The 24,977-nt window shown below is 36.3% G+C and overlaps 1 protein-coding gene across 4 annotated transcripts in view; it reads right to left on the reverse strand.

Moving 5' to 3' along the window:
• Positions 1-24,977, reverse strand: part of ERBB4 (erb-b2 receptor tyrosine kinase 4) — a 1,157,221-nt gene that overhangs the window by 342,898 nt on the left and 789,346 nt on the right. For all 4 annotated transcript variants that reach the window (XM_047722028.1, XM_047722026.1, XM_047722029.1 and 1 more), the window contains exon 5: positions 8,592-8,657. In XM_047722028.1, coding sequence (XP_047577984.1) covers positions 8,592-8,657 — 66 coding nt within the window. The remainder of the gene's footprint in view (positions 1-8,591; positions 8,658-24,977) is intronic.

Raw genomic sequence — 24,977 nt, forward strand, 5'->3', positions numbered from 1 at the left:
TACTAGTTCTAGGAATTAACACTAGAATTCAGGCACAAAAATGCATGAAATTAAAAAAAAATCAAGGCACATTATAGCATGTAAAGCATGCTAGCATTTGAGTGAAAAATGGGCTGGAACATACACATATTTCCTACCATAAACATAAATAGTCTCTGGAAGAATACACAAAAATAGCCAGTAATATTTTGTTACCTAGGGGTGGCTGAAGGACAGAGGCAGAACAAAAGTGAGAAGACATTCTTACTTTAGGTTCTTTTATATTTTATGAATGTTGAACATGAAAATGTCCATGAATTATTTTTTTAAAAAAGAAAGAAATCATTTACCAATGAGAGAATATTATTTCCTATACATTGTTTCTTTGGTGGCTCACAGTAAAGTAATTATTTTTGCATTTCTTTATTGAAACAGAATCCAACAAACATGAACTGAGACAAATTAGAAATATCTGGACTTTCATCCAACAGTATAATAACTTTCCACAATATCTAATATTTGTATTCTATGCTAATAAAGGAATACATTTCAAATTGCCACCACACTATTTTCCATATATTATTCCAGCTGTGGTTATTGCATCAGGAAGAAAAATCTTTACCATTTATATAGAGCATTTTGCTTTTCCTTTTTAAAGAAACCATTTATCCTTAAGATTAGTGAAAGCTCAGTGCTGATTTAAGTATGGCTTTAAGAATGCTAAAAAAAAAATAGATACTTGTCTTTGTATTCAATATACTTTGTTTTTAAATGTCATAGCAGTAATGATAGCTTATATTTACTTTAATGACTAATGCAAGAAACAATATATGCAAGGGCAAGATACACTGTTACTTAATAGTGAATCTATATCCATAATTCATATAGTCCATATCTCTGTGCCTACAATAGAGTGGGGACATAGTCCTCTGTTTTTCCTTTCTTTTTTCTTTTTCTAATAAAGGGATGGTATTATAACTTGGGAAAAGTACTGAGATATTCAGTTAAGCTGAAATTGAGTTACCATTTTGTGCACATTTGGATTTCTTACTTTTTCTGATATACAGACTCTTGAATCATGCTTAATATCAGCACATCTGGAGGGGGAGGAGCAACATGGCAGAGGAGTAGGGGACCTAAATATCATTAGGTCCCAGGAGTTCAGCTAGATAGTTATCAAACCATTCTGAACACCTACAAACTCAACAGGAAATAGAAGAGAAAAGAAGCAATTCTAGGAACAGAAAAGCGACCACTTTCCAGAAGATAGAATGTGTGGAGAAGTGAATCCGAAGTGACAGGAAGATAGATTGTGGGAGGAGGGGGCAGCTCTCAGCAAGTGAGAAAGCAGCAGAACACAAAATCAGAACTTTTAGAAGTCTGCTCCACTGAGGGACATTGCTCTAGAGACTAAGCAAGGGATGGAGACAGTGTGGTCTCAGGATCACAAAAAGACCAGGGGTGTCTGAATGTGGCAGAGCTCCCAAGTAATGGAATGGGGGAGCCAGCTGCAGAGATGGAGCAGAGAAGGGAGCTCTCAGCTCGGGATTACCTTAAACTGTGATCCAAGGCAGAGATCCCACAAGTGGCAGATCCGGAGAGATCCCCCTCCTTCCTCCTCTGGAAGGAGTGGTGTGGAAGCACACTACAGGAATCTGCTGGGTTTGGAGATTACAAACGGGGCCATGTGCCAGAGATAGAAACACTCGGTCACTGGCCCAGTGAACACTGAGTGTGGCCAGAGACCAGGGAGAGGGGAGTGACTGACTGTTTTACTCTAAGGGCACATTACGGAGTGGGACACTGAGCTCTCCGGTCCTACAGGGCTGGAGATTGCGAGGCTGCCATCTTCATTGTCCTCCTCCAAAGCTGTGGGGAAAGCATTCAGGGAACAAAAGCTCCCAAGACTAAATCCGAGCAGATTACTTAGCCTGGCCCCTGGCAAGGGTGGTGTAATTCCACCTCAGGCAAAGACATTTGAGAATCACTGCAACAGGCCCCTCTCCCAGAAGATTAGCAAGAACATCGAGCCAAGACCAAGTTCACTGATCAATGAGAACTGTGGAAATTCAGAGCTAGGGGAAAGCAATGCATAGACTTCATGTCTTTTTTTCCATGATTCTTTAGACCTTCAAAGTTAAATTAAAAAAAAAAAAAGAATATATATATATATATATATTCTATTTTTTAATTTTTTAAATTTAATTTTAATGTTAAATTATAACATTTTAAACTATTTTATCTTATCAATACCTTTTTAAAAATCTTTTTAAATTTTCATTGTTATAATCATATTTTATCCCTTCATTGTATTTAACCTTATTTTTGTATACATATAGGTTTTTTTTTTTCCTTTAAAATTTTGGTATAGAGTTTCTACTAATAGATCAAAATATACCCTAAATCTAGCACATGGCTTTATTCTAGTCTCCAGCCTGATCACATTTTTTCCACTTTTTTCAACCAACTTCTTATCAATTCCTTTTTCAGAATCTTTTTAAATTTTCATCTTCACAGTCATATTCCATCTTTTCGTCATGTTTACCCTTATTTTTGTATTAGTTTCCTTTCTTTAAAATTTTGCGAGGTAGTTTCTTCTCAGAGACCAGAATACACCCAATATCAAGTATGTGGTTTTGTTCTATTCACCAGTCTAATATATACATATATATATATTTTCTTTTTCTTTTTCTTTTTTCCCCTTTTCTTCTCTCCCCGGTTTCAGGTCTCTTCTGCTTTGGTTAGTGTATATTTTTCTGGGCTTGTTTCTACCCTTCTGTTCATTCATCTATTCTTATCTGGATAAAATGATAAGAAAAAAAAATCACCACAGGGGGAAAAATAAAGAGGTAGTACTGACAGCTAGGGACCTAATCAATATGGACATTAGTAATATGTGAGAACTAGAGTTCAGAATGACGATTATCAAGGTGCAAGCTGGGCTTTAAAAAAGCCTGGAAGATACTAGAAAATCCATTTCTGGTGTAATAAAATCCCTTTCTGGAGAAATAAAAGAACTAAAACCTAACCAAGTTGAAATAAAAAAGACTATTGATGAGGTACAATAAAAAATGGAGGCTCTTGGGGCACCTGGGTGGCTCAGTGGGTTAAAGCCTCTGCTTTCAGCTCAGGTCATGATCCCAGGGTCCTGGGATCAAGCCCCACATTGGGCTCTCTGCTCAGCGAGGAGGCTGCCCCCCATCCCCGCCTGCCTCTCTGTCTACTTGTGAGCTCTCTCTGTCAAATAAATAAATAAAATCTTTGGGAAAAAAAATGGAGGCTCTTACTGCCAGGATAAATGAGGCAGACGAGAGAATTAGTGATAAGGAAGACCAAATGATGGAGAGTAAAGAAGCTGAGCAAAAGAGAGACAAACAACTACTGGACCACAAGGGGAGAATTTGAGAGATAAGTGATACCATAAGATGAAACAATGTTAGAATAATTGGGATCCCAGAAGAAGAAGAAAGAGAGAGAGGGGCAGAAGGTTTATTGGAGCAAATTATAGCAGAGGATTTCCCCAATTTGGAGAAGGGAACAAGCATCAAAATCCAGGAGGCACAGAGAACCTCCCCTCAAAATTAAAAAAAAAAAAAAAAAAAGGTTTACATCCCATTATCTAATAATAAAACTTACAAGTCTCAGTGACAAAGAGAAAATACTTAAACCAGCACAGGACAAGAGGTTTGTAACGTGCAACATTAGAAATATTAGATTGGCTGCAGACCTATTCACAGAGACCTGGCAGGCCAGAAAGGACTGGCATGATATATTCAGAACACTAAATGAGAAAAATATGCAGCCCAGAGTACTATATCTACCTAGGCTGTCATTGAAAATAAAGGATAGTTAAAAACTTCCAGGACAAACAAAAACTAAAAGAATTTGCAAACACCAAACCAGCCCTACAGGAAATATTGAAAGGGGTCCTCTGGGCAAAGAGAGAACCTAAAAGTAACAGACCAGAAAGGAACAGAGACAATATACAATAACAGTCACCTTACAGGCAATACAATGGCACTAAATTCATATCTTTCAATAGTTACCCTGAATGTAAATGGGCTAAATGCTCCAATCAAAAGACACCAGGTGTCAGAATGGATAAAACAAAACAAAAAAAAAACAAGACCCATTGATATGCTATTTACAAGAAACTCACTTTAGAACCAAAGACACCTCCATATTTAAAGTGAGGGGGTGGAAAACAATTTAACATGCTAATAGGCATCAAAAGAAAGGTGGGGTGGGAATCTTTATACCAGATAAATTAGATTTTAAGCCAAAAACTATAATAAGAGATGAGGAAGGACACTATATCATACTCAAAGGGTCTGTCCATCAAGAAGATCTAACAATTTTAAATATCTATGCCCTTAACATGGGAGCAGCCAATTATATAAACCAATTACTAACAAAATCAAAGAAAAACGTCAACAATAATACAATAATAGTAGGGGACTTTAACATTCCCCTCACTGAAATGGACAGATCATCTAAGTAAAAGATCAACAAAGAAATGAAGGCATTAAATGACATACTGGACCAGATGGACATCACAGATATATTTAGAACATTCCATCGCACAACAACAGAATAAACATTCTTCTCTAGTGCAAATGGAATATTCTCTAGAATAGATCACATCCTGGGTCACAAATCAGGTCTCAACCAGTACCAAAAGATTGGGCTCATTCCCCGCATATTTTCAGACCACAATGCTTTGAAACTAGAATTCAATCACAAGAAGAAAGTCAGAAAGAACTCAAATACATGGAGGCTAGAGAGCATCCTACTAAAGAATGAGTGGGTCAACCAGAAAATTAAAGAAGAATTAAAAATTCCTGGAAACAAATGAGAATGAAAACGCAAGTGTTCAAAATCTGTGGGACACAGCAAAGGTGGTCCCGAGAGGAAAATATATAGCAATACAAGCCTTTCTCAAGAAATAAGAAAGATCTCAAGTACACAACCTAACCCTACACCTAAAGGAGCTGGAGAAAGAATAGCAAAGAAAGCCTAAACCCAGCAGGAGAAGAGAAATAATAAAGATCAGAACAGAAATCAATGAAACAGAAACCAAAAGAACAGTAGAACAGATCAATGAAACTAGGAGTTGTTTCTTTGAAAGAATTAATAAGATTGATAAAACCCTGACCAGACTTATCAAAAAGAAAAGAGAAAGGACCCAAATTAATAAAATCATAAATGTAAGAAAATGAAAGAGGGGAGATAACAACCAACACCAAAGAAATACAAACAATTATAAGAACATATTATGAGCAACTATACACCAGTGAATTTGACAATCTGGAAGAAAGGGATGCATTCCTAGAGACATATAAACTACCACAACTGAACCAGGAAGAAATAGAAAATCTGAACAGACCCATTACCAGTAAGGAGATTTGAAGCAGTCATCAAAAATCTCCCAACAAACAAGAGCCCAGGGCCAGACAGCTTCCCAGGGGAATTCTACCAAACATTTAAAGAAGAATTAATTCCAATTCTCTTGAAACTGTTCCAAAAAATTGAAATGGAAGGAAAACTCCCAAACTCATTTTATGAGGCCAGCATTACCTTGATCCCAAAACCAGACAAAGACCCCATCAAAAAGGAGAATTATAGACAAATATCCTTGATGAACATGGATGCAAAAATTCTCACCAAATACTAGCCAATAGGATCCAACAGTACCTTAAAAGGATTATTCACGGGGTACCTGGGTGGCTCAGTGGGTTAAAGCCTCTGCCTTCAGCTCAGGTCATGATCCCAGGGTCCTGGGATCGAGCCCCGTATCGGGCTCTCTGCTCAGTGGGGAGCCTGCTTCCTCCTCTCTCTCTCTCTCTGCCTGCCTCTCCGCCTACTTGTGATCTCTCTCTCTCTGTCAAATAAATAAAATCTTAAAAAAAAAAAAAAAAGGATTATTCACCACCATGAAGTGGGATTTATTCCTGGGTTGCAAGGTTGGTTCAACATCCACAAATCAATCAGTGGATACAATACGTTAATAAAAGAGCAAGAACCATATGATACTCTCAATAGATGCTGAAAAAGCATTTGACAAAGTACAGCATCCTTTCTTGATCAAAACTCTTCAAAGTGTTGAGATAGAGGGTACATACCTCAATATCATCAAAGCCATCTATGAAAAACCCACAGCAAATTTCATTCTCAATGGGGAAAAACTGAGAGCTTTTCCCCTAAGGTCAGTAACATGGCAAAGATGTCCACTATCACCACTGCTATTCAACAAAGTACTAGAAGTCCTAGCCTCAGCAATCAGACAACAAAAAAGAAATAAAAGGCATCCGAATCAGCAAAGAAGAAGTCAGACTCCCACTCTTTGCAGGTGATATGATACTTTATGTGGAAAACCCAAAAGACTCCACTCCAAAACTGCTAGCACTCATACAGGAATTCAGTAAGATGTGAGGATATAAAACAAATGCACAGAAATCAGTTGCATTTCTATACACCAACAGCAAGACAGAAGAATGAGAAATTAAGGAGTGGATCCCATTTACAATCCACCCAAAACCATAAGATACATAGGAATAAACCTAACCAAAGAGCCAAAGAATCTGTACTCAGAAAACTATAAAGTACTCATGAAAGAAATTGAGGAAGACACACAGAAATGGAAAAACATTCCATGCTCATGGATTGGAAGAACAAATATTATGAAAGTATCTATGCTACCTAAAGCAATCTATATATTTAATGCAATCCCTATCAAAATACCATCAATTTTGTTCAAAGAAATGGAACAAATAATCGTAAAATTTACATGGAACCAGAAAAGACCCCCGATAGCCAGACGAATGTTGAAAAAGAAAACCAAAGTTGGTGGCATTATAATTCCAGACTTCAAGCTCTATTACAAAGCTGTAATCACCAAGTCAGTATGGTACTGGTACAAAAAAACAGACACATAGATCAATGGAACAGAATAGAGAACCCAGAAATGGACCCTCAAGTCTACGGTAAACTAATCTTCAACAAAGCAGGAAAGAATGTCCTACGGAAAAAAGACAGTCTCTTCAACAAATCATGTTGGGAAAATTGGACAGCTATATGCAGAAGAATGAAAGTGGACCATTTCCTTACACCACACAAAAAAAATCAGACTCAAAATGGATGAAAGACCTCAATATGAGAAAGGAATCCATCAAAATCCTTGAGGAGAACAGAGGCAGCAACCTCTTTGACCTCAGCCACAGCAACTTCTTCCCAGAAACATTGTCAAAGGCAAGGGAAGCAAGGGCAAAAATGAACTATTGGGACTTCATCAAGATCAAAACTTTTGCATACCAAAAGAAACAGTCAACATAACCGAAAAACAACTGAAAGAATGGGAGAAGATATTCTCAAATGGCATATCAGATAAAGGGCTAGTATCCACATTCTATAAAGAACTTATCAAACTCAACACCCAAAGAACAAATAATCCAATCAAGAAATGGGCAGATGGTATGAACAGACATTTCTGCAGAGAAGACATCCAAACGGCCAACAGACACATGAAAAAGTGTTCCACATCAGTTGGCATCAGAGAAATACAAATCAAAACTACAGTGAGATACCACCGCACACCAGTCATAATGGCTAAAATTAACAAGTCAGGAAACAACAGATGTTGGTGAGGATACAGAAAAAGGGGAACCCTCCTACAGTGTTGGTGGAAATGCAAGCTGGTGTAGCCACTCTGGAAAACAGTATGGATGTTTCTCAAAGAGTTTAATATAGAGATTCCCCATAACCCAGAAATTGCACTACTGGGTATTTACCCTAAAGATACAAATGTAGTGATCCAAAGGGGTACGTGCACCCCAATGTTTATAGCAGCAATGTCCACAATAGCAAACTATGAAAAGAACCTAGATGTCCATCAACAGATGAATGGATAAAGAAGAGATGGTATATACATACAATGGATTTCTATGTTGACATCAAAACCCCCGAAATCTTGCCATTTGCAATGACATGGATGGAACTAGAGGGTATTATGCTAAGCAAAATAAGTCAGTCAGAGAAAGATAATTATCATATGGTATCTCTGATATGAGGAATTTGAGAGGCAGGGTGGGGGGTCATGTAGGGTAGGGAGGGAAACAATGAAACAAAATGGGATCCAGAGGGAAACAAACCATAAGGGACTCTTACATTCATGAAACAAACTGAGGGCTGCTGGGGGGTGGGAGGGTAGGGATAGGGTGGCTGGGTTATGAACACCAGGGAGGGTATGTGCTATGATGAGTGCTATGAAATAAGAAATAAGAAATAAGAAAGTAAGCCTGATGATTCACAGACCTGGACTCCTGGGGCAAATAATACATTATATATTAGTAAAAAAAAGTTTGAAAAAATCAGCACATCTGTTTTGTTGATAGCATTAACCTGGAAACCAGAAGGAAATATAAGAAATAATTATACATTATGTTTCATTTGAAAGCTATGAAATTAGGCACTTTACTTGAATAGAAGCAAATCCACCACAAAGAAGTAAAAGCTCATTTTCATATTTCTGATGACCCAGAAGTGTGAAAAGCATTGATTATTAAAATTCCTTCACCATTTCAAGCCTCTATGCCTTCTCGGTGTTGAACACTTACAGGTCTGGCAATGGTTTTCTGTGGGTCCCCAGCATCGGCCAGTACAGGACTTATGACAACGTCCACCTGTAGGAAAAGAAAAAGCATATGTCCATTATAATCTCTCACTCTTTGACTAGGGGTAACTCTTCAATGAAAATATTCTTGCTTCTTTATGGGGATTTTTATGTTATACTATAGTTGAAACATAGCTCATAAAATGCCCACTTGAGTAGCAAAACTTGAATGTCAAATGCATAAGAAGCTGAAACACAATCTCCTGATAATCAAAATCCTCTCATCATTTTATAAGAAGTTTCGAGCATTTAGAAGCACCTGGGTGGCCTAGGCTGTTAAGCATCCAACTCTTGATTTGACTCAGGTCATAAATTCAGGGTTATGAGATCGAGCCCTGGAGCCCCACACAGAGCCCAGGATCAGGCTCTGCAACCAGTGGAGAGTCTGCTTGAGATTCTGTCTTTCTCTGCCCACCCCCCACCTCTGTGCTTGTGCTCTCTCTCTCTCTCAAACAAATCTTTTAAAAAAGTTTAAGGCATTTAAAACATAAACTTTTTAGAAAGTTTAATTTTAATTATTTGATACCCTCTTTTAAATTTTTTTTATACTCCCTTCATTTTCAAATACAAGCCTTTATCTCCTGTAGCTCTATATTCCTCTTAAGGAGTTTGCTACTCTATGTATTTGTCTGAGCAAATACAGTTGTCCCACAAAGAAATTCTCCTAAGGACTCAGCAAAAGAATATTAGCTAGGAGAAGTCATGTATAATGACTTTCTTTGAAGGTTGCTTCTGAATTTCATAGAAGGTTCACCTAATTGTGGGTATAAGGGTTTAGAAGTGCTTATTTTTAGAATAAAAAGTACATATGAAAATCTATTAAAGACTAAAGCATTCCTATAACGTAATTCTTATTAAACCTTCTCTGATAATTTTCTAATATTCATTGTGAGTGGGTATATACAATTATACAAGATGTGTATTCTAATGTAATAAACTACATTATAAAAATTATGAAAGAGCTTTATATCAAATGTTTCCCTCTTTCCTTGACTCAGGTTTCAGCTCTTCAGCTTGAAGGATCTTACAACTTGAGCAGTTTTTGTTTTGTTCTGTTTTGTTTCTTTCTCTCTCTCCTTAAGAGACTGCCTGAGTGAACTTGTTATGCTAAATGCTTTCATATTTAAGGAGCAGATTCAGCAGACACTTTCTCAGGCTGAACTTCAGACCATCCAAATGGTCTACCCTTCTGCAATGAACAGTACCATTTCCAAGTTAATGTAACAGATAGGTTCAATTCCAGTCACCTTCTTAAAAGTATCAGGATCCTTGCCACAACAGAGTTTATTTAAAGGAATTCTGTTTGTGAAGCCCTGTTGCTGACATCACCAGCGTATAATATCCTGTCATTCTGCCATCTGTTTATTTAGATCCAAACACATTATAACCACATAATGCAAGCTCATTGTAGCTGACAGGAAAAGGACTCCATCTGGCCTGAACAATATAACTTTAATCAGTGATAATGATAATTGTTATTAAAAACCTACTGGAGCTCTTTTATATGATGCTAATAAATCTAATTTGATTTATACCAGCGGAAATTAGAAAGGGCTGTGAGAAAAAAATGGGAAGCAGTGAAAACTCTGAATACAAACTTTTTATGAGAAAGTAGCTAAGGTTAATATATTTCTTTAGATGTGTTAAAAATCCTTTAAATCGACCTATTAAGTGTTCTGTTAATTAAAGATACCTGAAGCAGGGCGCCTGGGTGGCTCAGTGGGTTAAGCCGCTGCCTTCGGCTCAGGTCATGATCTCAGGGTCCTGGGATCGAGGCCCGCATCGGGCTCTCTGCTCAGCAGGGAGCCTGCTTCCCTCTCTCTCTCTCTCTGCCTGCCTCTCCATCTACTTGTGATCTCTCTCTGTCAAATAAATAAATAAAAATCTTAAAAAAAAAAAAGATACCTGAAGCAGAAGACGGTCTATTATTTAATCTATGATTTCTTTAATTGTGCTAGTGGCCAGTGAAATATTTAGCTGTATTTACTGTGACCAGAGCACTCTCGGTAGCTACGGGGGAAGCTATGAGGGAAGCTAAGTAACATTGGACATTTTAACATACTCAGTGTTCCATTTTTATTAGATTACATATTTTCTACCTTCTTATTCTTGCAGTTTTGATTTACCACCCAAAGACCTTTGCCTAGATCCAATATAAAAAGGAATATTACTAGAAATTTGGGTTATGGTTCTTGACAAAGTATCATGGCAAGACCCACCTAGTTGGAAACAAATAATCTACTCCCACACACACAAAGTTTAAATAATTTAATCTTCACTATGCACATGTTGATAGGAAATTTTGTTTGGAGGTTTCCATTTTTTTATCCAGATTTAAACAAAAATATCTATTACTGCTATAAAAGAAAGCTAACAACTGCCTCTCTTCTGGGATTTTACTCAGTCTTATATTCCCTTCAACCCTTTTGGAAACCAAGAGGAGGAGGAGCACTTGGTGCACACCTTTCAGAATTCTATTACTACACACATGAGGGAGGAACGATGACCTCAATGTGCTTCCACAAATGGTTGCTCATTCTAGCCTGCCCTTCATTTGACTGTCTTTGACTCTATGGAACCTGCCAGTACATTTAGTTCAGCTTTAGTTTTCAAAACTCTGCCATATATGGCCCTTGGGAAAACACTATTTTCACTGAGTTGTTGCAATTTATTTATTTATTTATTTTTTTAAATTTATTTTGACAGACAGAAATCACAAGTAGGCAGAGAGGCAGGCAGAGAGAGAGGAGGAAGCAGTCTCCCTGCTGAGCAGAGAGTCCGATGCGGGGCTCGATCCCAGGACCCTGGGATCATGACCTGAGCCGAAGGCAGAGGCTTAACCCACTGAGCCACCCAGGTGCCCCGAGTTGTTGCAATTTAGTAAGCATCAAAATATCGGACCAAATCTGACTGGAGATATTCCTGAATTAACTTATTTGCCATACTTTCATGTCTGCTACCTTAATTTGATTCCTGTAGACAACTGGGTTAGTTTAATGCGCTTTAAAATATGTTTTTAGATTTTTATTTCCAACATTTCTGAGGAACCAAGTGTCAAAAAATGAGGAGTTCGATAAGGGGTTTCTTTATTAATTACCTATTGAGAATAGGAAAAAAAACGAAAACAAAACAAAACAAAACAAAAAAACTAGACTCTCTTCCCTACCGTCTTTCCATCTATTTATCCAAAAGTACTTTTTTCAGTTACTTCTGCATCTGTGTGTTAGGAACTATGTTAAGTATCAAAACAGACATGGTGACTTCTCTAATAGAGTTTAAAATTAATTCAACATTATTTTAAGGGAAAAGGATTTTTATTATTCTCTAATGTTCACCTTCTATGGGGTTTGAGGAAAGATGCCAACAAAGCTAAATTTTTAACAATCCTCTTACTCCAGCAAGAAGAGCTGGATGCGGCTGGGTTGAATTGGACCATTTCCTATGTAATGCCTGGTGGCTTAGAAATCCACTTCATTCCTTATACAGTGATTTATCTATGTGAGATCAGCCCAGAGCATTTCAGTGGAGAGGATAAGTATGGCCCATGAAAGATCCCTTGTGTGTCCTCTATAGAAAGAAAAAAGCTTTAACGATGGCCCAATATCTTCTGAGAACTTTCTCTCTTCTATTCTCAGGGGTGCAGTATCTCAGGACAGCTGATTTCAAGAGGAAAAAAGACCATATATTCACACTATTTTACTGTGAATTAATTTTATAAACCACTTCTCTCGTAGTATGTTTTTAAAATGAGGACAACAGAAAGAAGAGATAGATACTAGCCTATGTAAATGGAAAAAATGTTTTGCGGTACTGAAACTTGGTCAGTGTTGTCCACATTTGCCTATTTCCAAGTCTCAATTGGCTACATGATTCTCTTCCATTATTTATTGCAATGATTCTTTTAAAACTATATGAGGAAATATGCCACTTAAAAATAAGAATCTGACATTTCCATTCAGCTTAGTGATAGCATAGTTATTTAAATTAATATTCCTACCTCCTGTCACTCTCACTCAAAGAGGGGAAATATAAAATAAAACACAATTTTAAACAAATATTTCTGTCCACTTTAGCAACCATTTTAATCTTTTAAAGTAAGAGCTGATTACTGCACATCAGCATTATTTTAATTCACAATCACCTCAGGTTTGACAACACATTATTCATCACCGTAGTTAGCAAATATGACTAAATTCATCTTTTATGCTTGTCCAGCAGAAGTTATTAAAAATGTAGCTTCTGCATTCTTTTTTTTTTTTTTTTAAGGAACTAGAGTCCCTGAGCCACTTTGATATTTTTAAGAGTCTTAAATTCATGCTGGAAGTTTTGCTTGTTTGTGGGACTACCTGACAGCAGAGATGGGATTTAATATATACCTCTGGACTGCTTTCTGCAAGTAATATGCCAGGACAGTTGAAGAGTAACAAAGTATGAAGTCACTAGCAACCATAAAAGATTATATCCTCAAACTGCCTCTAGCTAAAGGCAATACAGTTATATCCCTGGATTCTCCTTTTAGTCCTTTAAAAAAAAATGGCAGTCTTGACCTCTTAAAATTTCTTTTACTGGGGAAAGAGTGAGAGAATAGTATCTTTTTCATGACCCTATCATTCAGAAAGAAGTGGAATCCTTATAGGAAGTCTATACTACATCAGTCCCTATTCGTGAGTGGATGATAAAAAGATGAATAAGTAAGTGCCCTGACCTCAAGGAGCTTTCAAGGATCAGGAAATAAGTAGAAAAAGAGGCAAATAATTATGATAATTATAATATGGGCTAAAATATAGGTATGCATAAAGTGGAGAGGATGGATTTGAAAAAGGCTGCATGGAGGGGCAGGCATTTCAATCAGGCTTAAATGTCCTTTGAGCTGTTTGCATAGGGACAGCTTCTGGAGGGTAAGCTTACAAAGTGTCTTGAAAATCTTCTAAACAGGTTAGAGTTTATTTGGTGCAGGTGTTATGGAGTTGGTCACATTTCTTAAAAACTGAAATTATGTGGTTTGATCTGCGGGGTACACTGGTTCCCAAAAGTTAGTGTTGAGATTTGAGAACCTGTGCAAGGTGCTGATTTTATAGTCCGGGGTGAGTGAGGTACAGGAATCCATATTTTAAAAAAGCAATCCCAGGGATTCTGATGATGAAGTTTCTGAGGACAAAGTATATCTAAGAAATAATGGTTTGGCATATAATTCCAAGTCTCGTAGTCATATTTTGAGACAATACTTTAACTGTAACATCTGATCAGATAGTTAGTAACCAAACTGACGGGATTAAATGGTATGAAAGTCTAGGAGTCTCTCATTTCCTAGTATAAACCCTTTGTTTTGTGGCTATATTTCCAGCAAGTTGCATTTTCCCCCCCAGCAGTCCTAAAAAACATGTTTTTTTTTTCAAGTTTAAATTATTATAAACCGCCCATATGATAGTAAAGTCACAATATGATTCCAGCAAATGGTATGTTAGTATCATTATTTAATGATATTACTGTAATGTGGAATTGCCTTTTTTTAACCAAATGTTGATACTCTGCTTATTTTTGTCTGGTACCTCTCACCGTCCTGTGTTTGTTAATCCCCACACTTTTGTTATGTAAATGTTTTGTTGCCCCTTTCCTCCAATCTCAAATTAATCTTCCTGCCTTGCCTATGATTTGAAAGTTAACTACTAGATGAAAGCTTTAAATTTTATACATTTGCTATTCAAAAAATGATGGGCAATTATTTTCACTAACTGGGAAGACAAAGTTAAATTTAAGAAAATATACATATAGGTGGAATTTTTCATCTAGCAATAAATTAAGTCAGGAGTTAGCAGTTTAAAGTATTTTAGGTAATCACTGGGTTGAAAAAAGTAGATAATGTCAACATCATTAAACTTGTTTTTTTCTACATGCACCATCACATTATTCAGTCAAGCAATCTATAGTCCAAAAATCTAGAGTAGCATACATACTTATATGATCAAGATTAATTTTGAACATAAGTGTAAAATACAAATAAAAAAAGTTTAGTCTGAAACCGTCTATCCACCCACCCTCCCAGGGATTCCACTCCCCACTGGTGATCTGTAACTGCCAGAGCACACAGTATCTCCCCCCCGCCATCCACCTAACCCCCATACCACCTCAGATAGGATTACAGACAGATGGCTAATGGATGGACCAGCTATCTGGCACACAGAATTGTGTAAAGGTTTGAAGTACTGATCCCTATTTAGCAAATTTCTATTTTTCCTGAAGCCTTGTGTAAATACAAATCAATCTAGAGGAGAAATCATAATGGCAGAAATCTCATGTGCAGGTAGAAGCTGGACAGCGTGGGGTGGGAAAACCTATAGGAGTGCCTTTTTAAAAACCTCTTTAATTGTGCGTAGGGGCAACTGGCTACTCCATTAGCATACTCAGTTTGGATTTGCTTCCACATATCCAGGCAGAACAGCCAGATCTACACAAAGTTCACAAACAAGAGGAAATCTGATGAGTTACAACTTAAGATTTTTGATCATCATTTACATTTATAGCCTTACGTCATCATAAGTTACTGATAGTTAGAAGCAATGGAATACATATGCCAAAGTAAAATAGATATTAACAGACAAAAGGAATTATATCTCCCATTGAATGGAAAGATCTGATAAATATGTCTATTAATGCTGTTTTGTAAATTCTATACTCTTAGCACACCTCCACAATTCTTTAGGCTACTCTAATTAATAGACAGGAACTTAGAATACTGATAGCAGGGCCCAAATGGTTTTTGGAAAAGTCATACTATCAGTAACAAAAAAAAAATGATTCAAATTATAAGGAAAGTTAAATATTTCCTGAAAAAACTATTCCATACTTGATATTGTCATACTGATACATTTTAATATTTCATATTTGATATCGTCAAGCATTTCTTCCAAGTTAAGTACTTAGAAAGCATCAATTATCACTGTTTATAGCTATTAGCACAGAACACAATACAGGAATTCCACCTACTGTGGAACAAAATTAGTTCTAATCAATGTCAAATACATTTCTGAACATATAAATAAGGGGTCTGAACAAACTGGAAAACCTTACCAGCTGAAGTAAATAATAAATTAAGATGTGTCTGCTGTTCACCATCAATAATAGTATTAATGACAAGTACATTTATGAGCATTCAAGATGAACCAGCAAGGCCACCAAGAGCATCCATGAACATCCTTCAGAGTATATTCTACCTAGATGATACCCCCTCAGAGGTCTACAGTGTACAACCTGTTCAGCTATATGTGCTGGTGGTCCTTCTAGGAATCTTAAGTTCTTACGTATATTAACTCAGTTGATCCTCACAGGACACTAATAGTCTGACACCTTCCAAAATTTATATCTCCAGTCCAGACCACACAGGGTACAGGCTTATACTTCTAACTGTTTGTAAAACATTTCCACCTGCATAATTAGCAGACATTCAAAATATTTACATGTTCAAATTTTAATCCTTGATCCCACCCCAGTCAAAAATTATCCTGTAAAGTCATCTTCAATCAATCAATCAATCATAACAATCCTTCTTCATATAAATCAAAACTTCCAGAAGCTCATGCTGAAAAAGTTGAGGTCATCATTTTCAGCTCCTCTCCTTCTCTCACAGCTTGAATCCAAAATCATTAGCCTATCTAGTTACCACTAATGTGTGTGTGTGTGTATATACATATATATATATATGGAGATTATATATTCATATATATATAATGAATATATAATAATATATGTTATATATATATTTTATATATATATATAATATATATATAATCTCCATTCATTTCCCACCACCCACACCACTAAGCCACAATTATCTCCTGCTTGGAATAATGCAATAATCTCCTAACTTGTGTCCTAGCTTCTACCTTGGCCTCTTTAAAATCTCTTAGCCAGAGCAATCTTCTCAGTCATACCAGGTCAAATTCCAATAACTTCCTATCTCAAAGTAAAAAATGACAAAATGCTTACAATAAAATAAAATTCAAAAAAAAAGAAAATACTTTTCATATTATATTTTTAAGAAGGCTTATAGCTCATGGAAAGATACTTTGGATATCAGAAAGAACTCAACCATGCCATTCTTTATGTTCTCTGGAAAACACTGATGGGATCTGGAGCACTTGGTAGATATGCAGATGACTGGCACATATACCAGAACATTTGACAAGGGGATTGGAAGATCTAGATTGATGTGCTGGTCCTAGCAGTGTACTAAAGGCCTCTGTACATATCTATCATATTGACTTTTTCATCACTGAGTTAGATAAAACAACTGAAATATGCTTATCATGTTTGTTTATGACACAAGTTTGGCATGGGGAGTGACTGCTCATACATAAGATAACCATTCAGATTTGTGTGTGTGTGTGTGTGTGTGTTTAGTAAACTTGGCAGAAGTTTTGTTTTGTTTTGTTTTGTTTTAGTTTCTGTTTATTTTTTTAATTTCTTTTCAGCGTAACAGAATTCATTGTTTATATACCACACCCAGTGCTCCATGCAATAGGTGCCCTCCATAATACCCACCACCTGGCTCCCCCAACCTCCCACCCTCCCACCCCTTCAAAACCATCAGGTTGTTTTTCAGAGTCCATAGTCTCTAATGGTTCATCTCCCCTCCAAACCAGGCAAAGACCCCACCAAAAAGGAGAATTTCAGACCAATATCACTGATGAATATGGATGCTAAGATTCTCAAGGAGATCCTAGCAAATAGGATCCAACAGCACATTAAAAAGGTTATCCACCCAGGTGGGATTCATCCCTGGGTTACAAGGATGGTTCAACGTTTGCAAATCAATCAATGGGATAAAACAAATCAATAAGAGAAGAGAGAAGAACCACATGGTCCTCTCAATTGATGCAGAAAAAGCATTTGACAAAATCCAGCATCCGTTCCTGATTAAAATGCTTCAAAGTATAGGGATAGAGGGAACATTTCTGAACTTCATAAAATCTATCTATGAAAAACCCACAGCAAATATCATCCTCAATGGGAAAAAGCTCACAGCCTTAGCATTGAGATCAGGAACACGACAAGGATGCCCACTCTCACTACTCTTGTTCAACATAGTATTAGAAGTCCTAGCAACAGCAATCAGACAACAAAGAGAAATAAAATGTATCCAAATTGGCAATGAAGAAGTCAAACTCTCTCTCTTTGCAGATGATGTGATACTTTACATGGAAAACCCAAAAGACTCCACCCCCAAACTACTAGAACTCATACAGCAATTTAGTAATGTGGCAGGATACAAAGTCAATGTACAGTAATCAGTTGCTTTCTCATACATTAACAATGAAAATACAGAAAGGGAAATTAGAGAATCAATTCCATTTACTATAGCACCAAGAACCATAAGATACCTGGGAATAAACCTAACCAAAGAGGTAAAGGATCTGTACTTGAGGAACTACAGAACACTCATGAAAGAAACTGAAGAAGACACAAAAAGATGGAAGACCATTCCATGCTCTTGGATCGAAAGAATAAACATTGTTAAAATGTCTATACTGCCTAGAGCAGTCTATACCTTTAATGCCATTCCAAACAAAATTCCACCGGTATTTTTCAAAGAGCTGGAGCAAATAATCCTAAAATTTGTATGGATCAGAAGAGACCCCAAATTGCTAAGGAAATGTTTAAAAAAATTTCAGATTTTAAAAAGCACTTGGTAAATGAAATGATGAGCCCAAGTTAATAATATAAAATGTAATAGAATAAATGTAAATTTCTACATTTGTGGTTCTAAATCAGTATTTCCTGGATGTATCAACAGATATACACACATATGAAGTCTATCTGGCATGAGAGAGGTTAGAATTTTGGTTCTTACTCTGCTTTTGGCTGTTTCATTCCTCAGGCAGTAAGTTAACTTCTCTGACGCTGTTTTTATTATTTTGTATTTAAGTGTTTATCTTATACATGGAAATTCACACTGTGCTGCATAATGAAATCTAGACATCATTACCAAAATCATCAACCTTACCACATCATTTACCAGTTATTGGACACTTTCTGCATTCTAACAAGTAGATAAAGTTCTTTACACTTAGCATCTCATTTAATTTGAACAACAATATTATAATATAAATACTATTATTTACTTCACTTTATAGATAAGAAAACCGAAGCATTCTTTAAGCAGAACCAGAAACTTGCTCTTTATAGCATGTCAGCCCTTTTTATACATAGCATGTTAGCTTATCACAAATTTTTGTTCTTGTCCACTTTCAAATTTCTAACTGGCCTTTACTTTGATTCTATTACTTGTTTATTGAGGTTCAACAGTAGATGGGGCTAAAATAAATGCCAATTAAATACAAACATATTTTAGTAATTAGCATTTATAACTGTGGTAGGAAATTAACCTATAGTTTAGGGAAGACAAAGTATTTGAAAGTTTTATGTACACAACCGATTTAGAATAATGTCATTCACTGCACTAAGTGTTCATGTAAGTGCTGGCAAAATGCAGAAAACAAACTTGGAAATCATTTTTATCTGCATTCATCCTCCATTATTTAAAATTGGTAGGATCTTGGGTAACCTCAGAGTTGACTTCCCTTATTAATAAAATATAGATGATGATAGCTCTTGTATATGTTAGGGGTGATTAAATAGAATAGCATATGTAAAATGTCTGGCATGTAACAGGCATCAATCAATGTTAGTTCCCTTTTCCCTCCCTCAAGATACTGTATATGAAAATATTAAAGAACAACAAAGGAGACAAAGAAATGCAGACAGTCAGCAGAGGTTTCAAGTTATCTGGAGACAGAAGTGTTTATGCAGACAGAGCTGAAATATCAGTAAGGTATCACAGTTGAATAATAGGAAAGGGGGAGGGTGTAACATCACAGAAATTTGGACAGGCTTAGCAGACTGGGACAAGTGGATTTCAGAGGTCTTTGCATGCTTTTGGCAAACTTTGAGAAGCCACAGTCTCAGCAGGAATGTTACTAATAATCCAAATACAGTGAAAGCTCATTCTGCTACTGGGATATCACATTCTTACACCTTTCAGCCTAGTGTACATGGAAGGAGGAAAAAAGAGCAGATGATATTTCAAGGTATGTGACAAAAAAGCAGACAGAAACCCATGGTGGAACAGTTTTTGGAATGCTAGAGAGGATCAGATGTCGTTGATGCTGGGGTTCCTGCCCATTCCATGATCCTCATCTGTGAGACTGCTAGTCAGAGGAGCTAATTGATCCCTAAGGAATTGTAACCATCTCCATGTTCAGTGTGTGAGTGGTGTCACATTTGAGAGGCATGATTCAGTAGCTGAAATTCAACCAAATGAACTTTACTCCTCTCAGAGGACATTAAATGGGATCCAAAGTATTGCCGGTGGCAATAGTTCTAAATCTTTTCTCAATTGTAACTTTTCTCACAATACTTTCAGCCTATGAAGTCTCTCATTCACAGCCTTCCGCCTGCCCAACAAAGCTCACTAACTCTCCTCCTGCCTTTTTCCCATCACAAAGCATTCACCATCTACTCTCTTCCACTGTACCACTTTATGTCATTGATTGACTTAGCCATTTTCCCTAAATACTTTTGTTTCATCCAACTCTCTACTTAAAAATTTTTCTGCCCAATTTAGCATCCTAAGTGTGCATTCCAACATTCTAGGAAGACTCGGTGTGTTTGTGTGTGTGTGGACTTTTGGTCTAGTGGGCTGAAGAGATCAAGCTGACAGACAGGGAATGTTTGCCATGGAAGGAAGACCATGACTATTTCCATATTTGCCATTTTTTTTTAATCCTGTCAGAGTAGTAGTTACCTGAAAAGCAATGTGCTGGTTTTATTTCTCTATAAATATAAAGAAATTCCCAATATCTGTGTGTGGCATGGTCTCCATAAGCAGCCTCTGTTTTCATCTGCCTTCCACTTGACAGCTCCAAGAATAGATCTATCTCCTCTATGAATTAATAAGAAATGGGTATTATCATAGGAAAACTAAAATGGATGAAATTATTTCAAGCTCCTTAAGGGAACATACCATTTCTTCTATACAGTTCCTAACAGTACTAGAAACACAGTAGGCTTCCCAGATTGAATAACCCAGCATTTTATTTATTAAGAGACCTATAACTTCATACTATAGTGCTAACCCAACTTCTTCCAGCCTGAGTAAGTTTTGAAAGGTCTTATGTCTGTGGTCTGAGACTTTATAATTAAGGCTGGGGTCATTAATCTTATAGCCTCTCTTTCTTATTATATCTGATATTGAGACTGAGTTTCTGTTACAGATTGCTAGCCTGTAGCAGTCAGTTGGGGAGATGAGACATCACTGAGACAGATAACAAAGAAAAATGGGTAACAAATTGGGGAAGATTAGGTAGTTCCATGGCACTGTATTAAACAAACTCTTCTGAGGGGAGCAGCCAGAAGTCTCGTCTTATGTTCCTGCCATTATTTCATCCTCCAAAGGGACTTAGCTGTACATATATGTATGTGTGTATGTGTATGCATGTGTGTATGTGTGTCCCAAGTCTTCACACTTTAAATAAAAACAACCACATTAACAAATAACCACACTTCTAAAATGCCACCACAAGCCTAAGGAATGAAATGTGATTTTAAAATTGATGAAGTTTATAAGAAAGTGACCCAAAAGTCATCACAGTAAGTAATAAGCCTAAAATGTCTTGATGTAAAATGTTTTCATTAATTTGCCTTTGAAGTTCACAGACAAAAGCTAAAATTCAAGAATAATGGGTTTATAACATCTTTTTTAAAAAAGGATTCCATCAACCAGATATTGCAGTGGCATTTCTTGTCGATGTACTATTAGATCTGAAAATTGAGTTAAGGAAAAAAGATAAATGATTTGCAAACCATTGCATATACCTCTATCATATTCCATCACAAAATGATTTAAGTCTAAATATAAGCTCCACTACTTATCAGTCTGCCCCAGTTTCTTGTTTTCTAAAATATATATATCGTTGTTCTTGTAACCATTCTGAAATATAAGTCCTCCAGGTAGAATCAAAGTCCATATCAGCTAGCATCAGCTATGTCATGGCTTAGACATAATGTGTTCTTATGTGGCACGAATTGTTCTAGGTGCTTTATTTCTCATGACAACCTTAGGAGGAAAATGTTACTACAGATGAGGAAGCTGAGGCCAGATAAATTTAATAATTTGTCCAAGATCACACAGAAGGTGAGACGCCTGAAATAGCCCTGAGATCCAATCCCAGATTTCATGTTCTTCACCAATAAAACCAAGTATCTAATTTATGTGAACAGATACAAGAATAGAACAGTCATGTGGGACAGAGGAAGACTGAGCACACAAAATGAATTAAAACATTCATAGGAAGACAAACTTTATGTCAGAAAAAAGCCTGGCTTCTTACAGAATTAGTGTAAATACAGCTAAGTTCAATGGATCTTAGGTCAGGAAACCATCAGGCAAGAATGCTAAATGAGATCATTAACACAGGCACTTACTCAAAATCAGCTAAGGAATGACATGCATGGAGTTAAAAAAGATGACTGAGGGTCACTTGCCAAAACCTTTAATGTATGTGGGGAATGAGCTGCACTTAGCAAATGACCTCAATGGGCAGAGTGGAGGGTATGATAGGTGGCTGTCAAGAGCGTCAGAAAAAGAAGCCCTTCCCCACCCACTACATATCCCCACAAAATTATAGGTGTATTTGCTTATAAATGATGATGGGAAGCTAAGAGAAGACTGATTACAGTCCCAGCTTTAGGCTACAATATAGAATAAGAGGTGTTTTCATAAGAGGAGCAGATCTTAATTATAAATACTAAAAATGATAACTAATATTTATTCAGCACTCACTATGTGTTAGGCTCTATTTTTTACATTTTCATCTATTATCCTGATTCACTGGCATATTAAAAAAAATGAAGGATACAGGGGCTAAATTAGACAGAGGAAATTTGGGGGGCTAAGATTCAAACTCACTTAAAATACAGATTCTGAGCTCAGCCACTAGGCTACCCTTTGAAACAAAGAAATGCAAGAGTGATTGTGCAAAGAGGATAAAGACACAGGGAGCTTTGACTGCAATGGGGTCAGATCAAAGGTTTTCGTAGGGAGGAAAAGAAGAGGGGACAGGAAGAACAATGAACAATGAATGATATCTCCCTTTTCTCTATGATTGTCCATTTACATATTCTTAAAGTAATACATATTTATACTTACTGTAAATTAATTCAATATTCAGGAAACAATGTTTTTGTCCCCCCCCCCCCCCAGATAAAACATTTGTGCTCACTGTATGGATTGATTGAAATGATCTACTATTTCATGAGAATGTTACAAAAGTACATGACATTAATTTACCTTCTTTTTAAGATTTTGTTTATTTATTTGAGAGAAAGAGAGAAAATGAGCCATGGGGGTGGCAGAGGGTGAGAGAGAGAGAGAAGCAGACTCCCTGTAGGACTTGGTCCCAGAGATCACGACCTGAGCAGAAGGAAGATGTTTAACCAATTGAGCCACCCAGGTGCCCCTTAATTTATTTTTTTCTATTAAGTCAAACCAAGACCATCTCTGTCAATTATGCAACTACATGGACCCTTAGATATTTGTTTATTCTACTAGAAATGCAATAAAATATTTGACATTTAAAATTATTCAACTAATGAAATCGAGAAATAAAGAGATAATTGGTTATTCAGAAATCTATAATTTTAAAAAACTTTTAGTTTTATCGTTGACTTTTTTTCTTGTAAAGTAAATTTATTTATTCTGAAAAACACGTTTTGGCATGTGGTAACTAGTAATAATTAACTACTAAAAAGTAACTAGTAACTTTGGCAAATAGGTAACTAGTTTAATGACATATTCTACTTCTTGAGTAGAGTTGGAATTGATTCTACAGAAAATAATTTTGGAAAAAAAAACACTAGGTCAAAATTTTTGTTTAATAAGGTGGGAAGATGTAGGTGAATTAAAGTGTCTGGGACATCTAATTTTGAGATGACTTTAACTTTGGGCGTTTTTAAATCAAGCCTTAAAATATATATTTCTCTTACACTTAAAGAACTTGAAGAGAAATGTCACTGCATAATTTCTTTTCTTTTTTTTTCTTCCCTGCTTAGAAAGAGCACCTACAATTGCCAAAAGAATCACCTCTAAATAGAACATAATTTGTTCTTGCTAGGCAGCAACGAATTAAATAAAAGTTGCACACGCTTGCTTGCAATAATCTGGACTTGAAAGATTGCGAAGTGGGTTGAGCAGCTTGATCTCCTTATTCATCTTTCCCCAGCTCCCTGCGGAGATGCCAGCTCCCCTGCTCCAGTGTAACTAGTGTAACTACCTCTGCTCTGAACTTTGAAATAAGAGTGGCTTCACGAGAGGACACCAAGAGGAGAGGGAAGAGAGAAGTAAAACTTCTTTGCAAAAGTTATGGAAAGGAAACTTGAATAGACAGTTCACTTCCTTGTAAACATCTTCCTTCCACTTTCTGGCTTTCTCTAAATGAGAAATTAGAGAAGAAAAAGAAAAAGAAGAACCTCTTTAAATTTTACTTCATCATGCAACTGAGTTCCACAAACCACTTTCGTTAGTAAAACGAGAATAAATATGAATGGTAATAAAATCTATGAATGAGGGTTGCAGAACAGGGCATGGACACATACATAATCACTCTTAACCCATTGTGGAGTAAACAAGTCAGAGAAAAATAGAAGACAGCAACACTATATGGATTCAGCATAATTTTCATTAAATTTTACATAATTGCTTTATACACCAAATGTAAAATCAAGGTTTTATGTTTAAAAATTCAACTATGGAATGATTTCACTCATCTGTGAAATTTAGAAAAAACAAACCTGCAAAGGGAAAGAAGAGAGAGGCAAACCAAGAAACAGACTCTTAACCAAAGAGAACAAACTGAGAGGGTTATGAGAGGGGAGGTAAGCGGAGGGATGGCTGAAATAGGTGGTGGAGATTAAGGAGCCCACTTGTTATGATGAGCACTGGGTTATGTATGGAAATGTTGAATTACTCTATTGTACACCTGAAACTAATATAACACTCTGTTAACTAACTGGGATTAAAAGTAAACAAAAAAATCAATTATGGAATGTTTTGTAAATCTCTTTTACATTAATCAGGTACTTGTTATTTAAATTAATGAGTTTCTTCCTTTCTAAAAATTTAAGTCCATTTTTATCAACCTAGCACTTCAACCCCTACAGCTAATTCTTCCAGATTTAGAATTATTTGCTCATTCTCATACAGCAGGATGACTTAAAAAATTTATATATGGGTACATTTTTTTAATTGCAGGAAAAAAAAAAAAGAATGAAAGCAACA

This window comes from Lutra lutra, chromosome 3 (genome assembly GCF_902655055.1).
Source record: "Lutra lutra chromosome 3, mLutLut1.2, whole genome shotgun sequence".
NCBI lineage: Eukaryota > Metazoa > Chordata > Mammalia > Carnivora > Mustelidae > Lutra > Lutra lutra.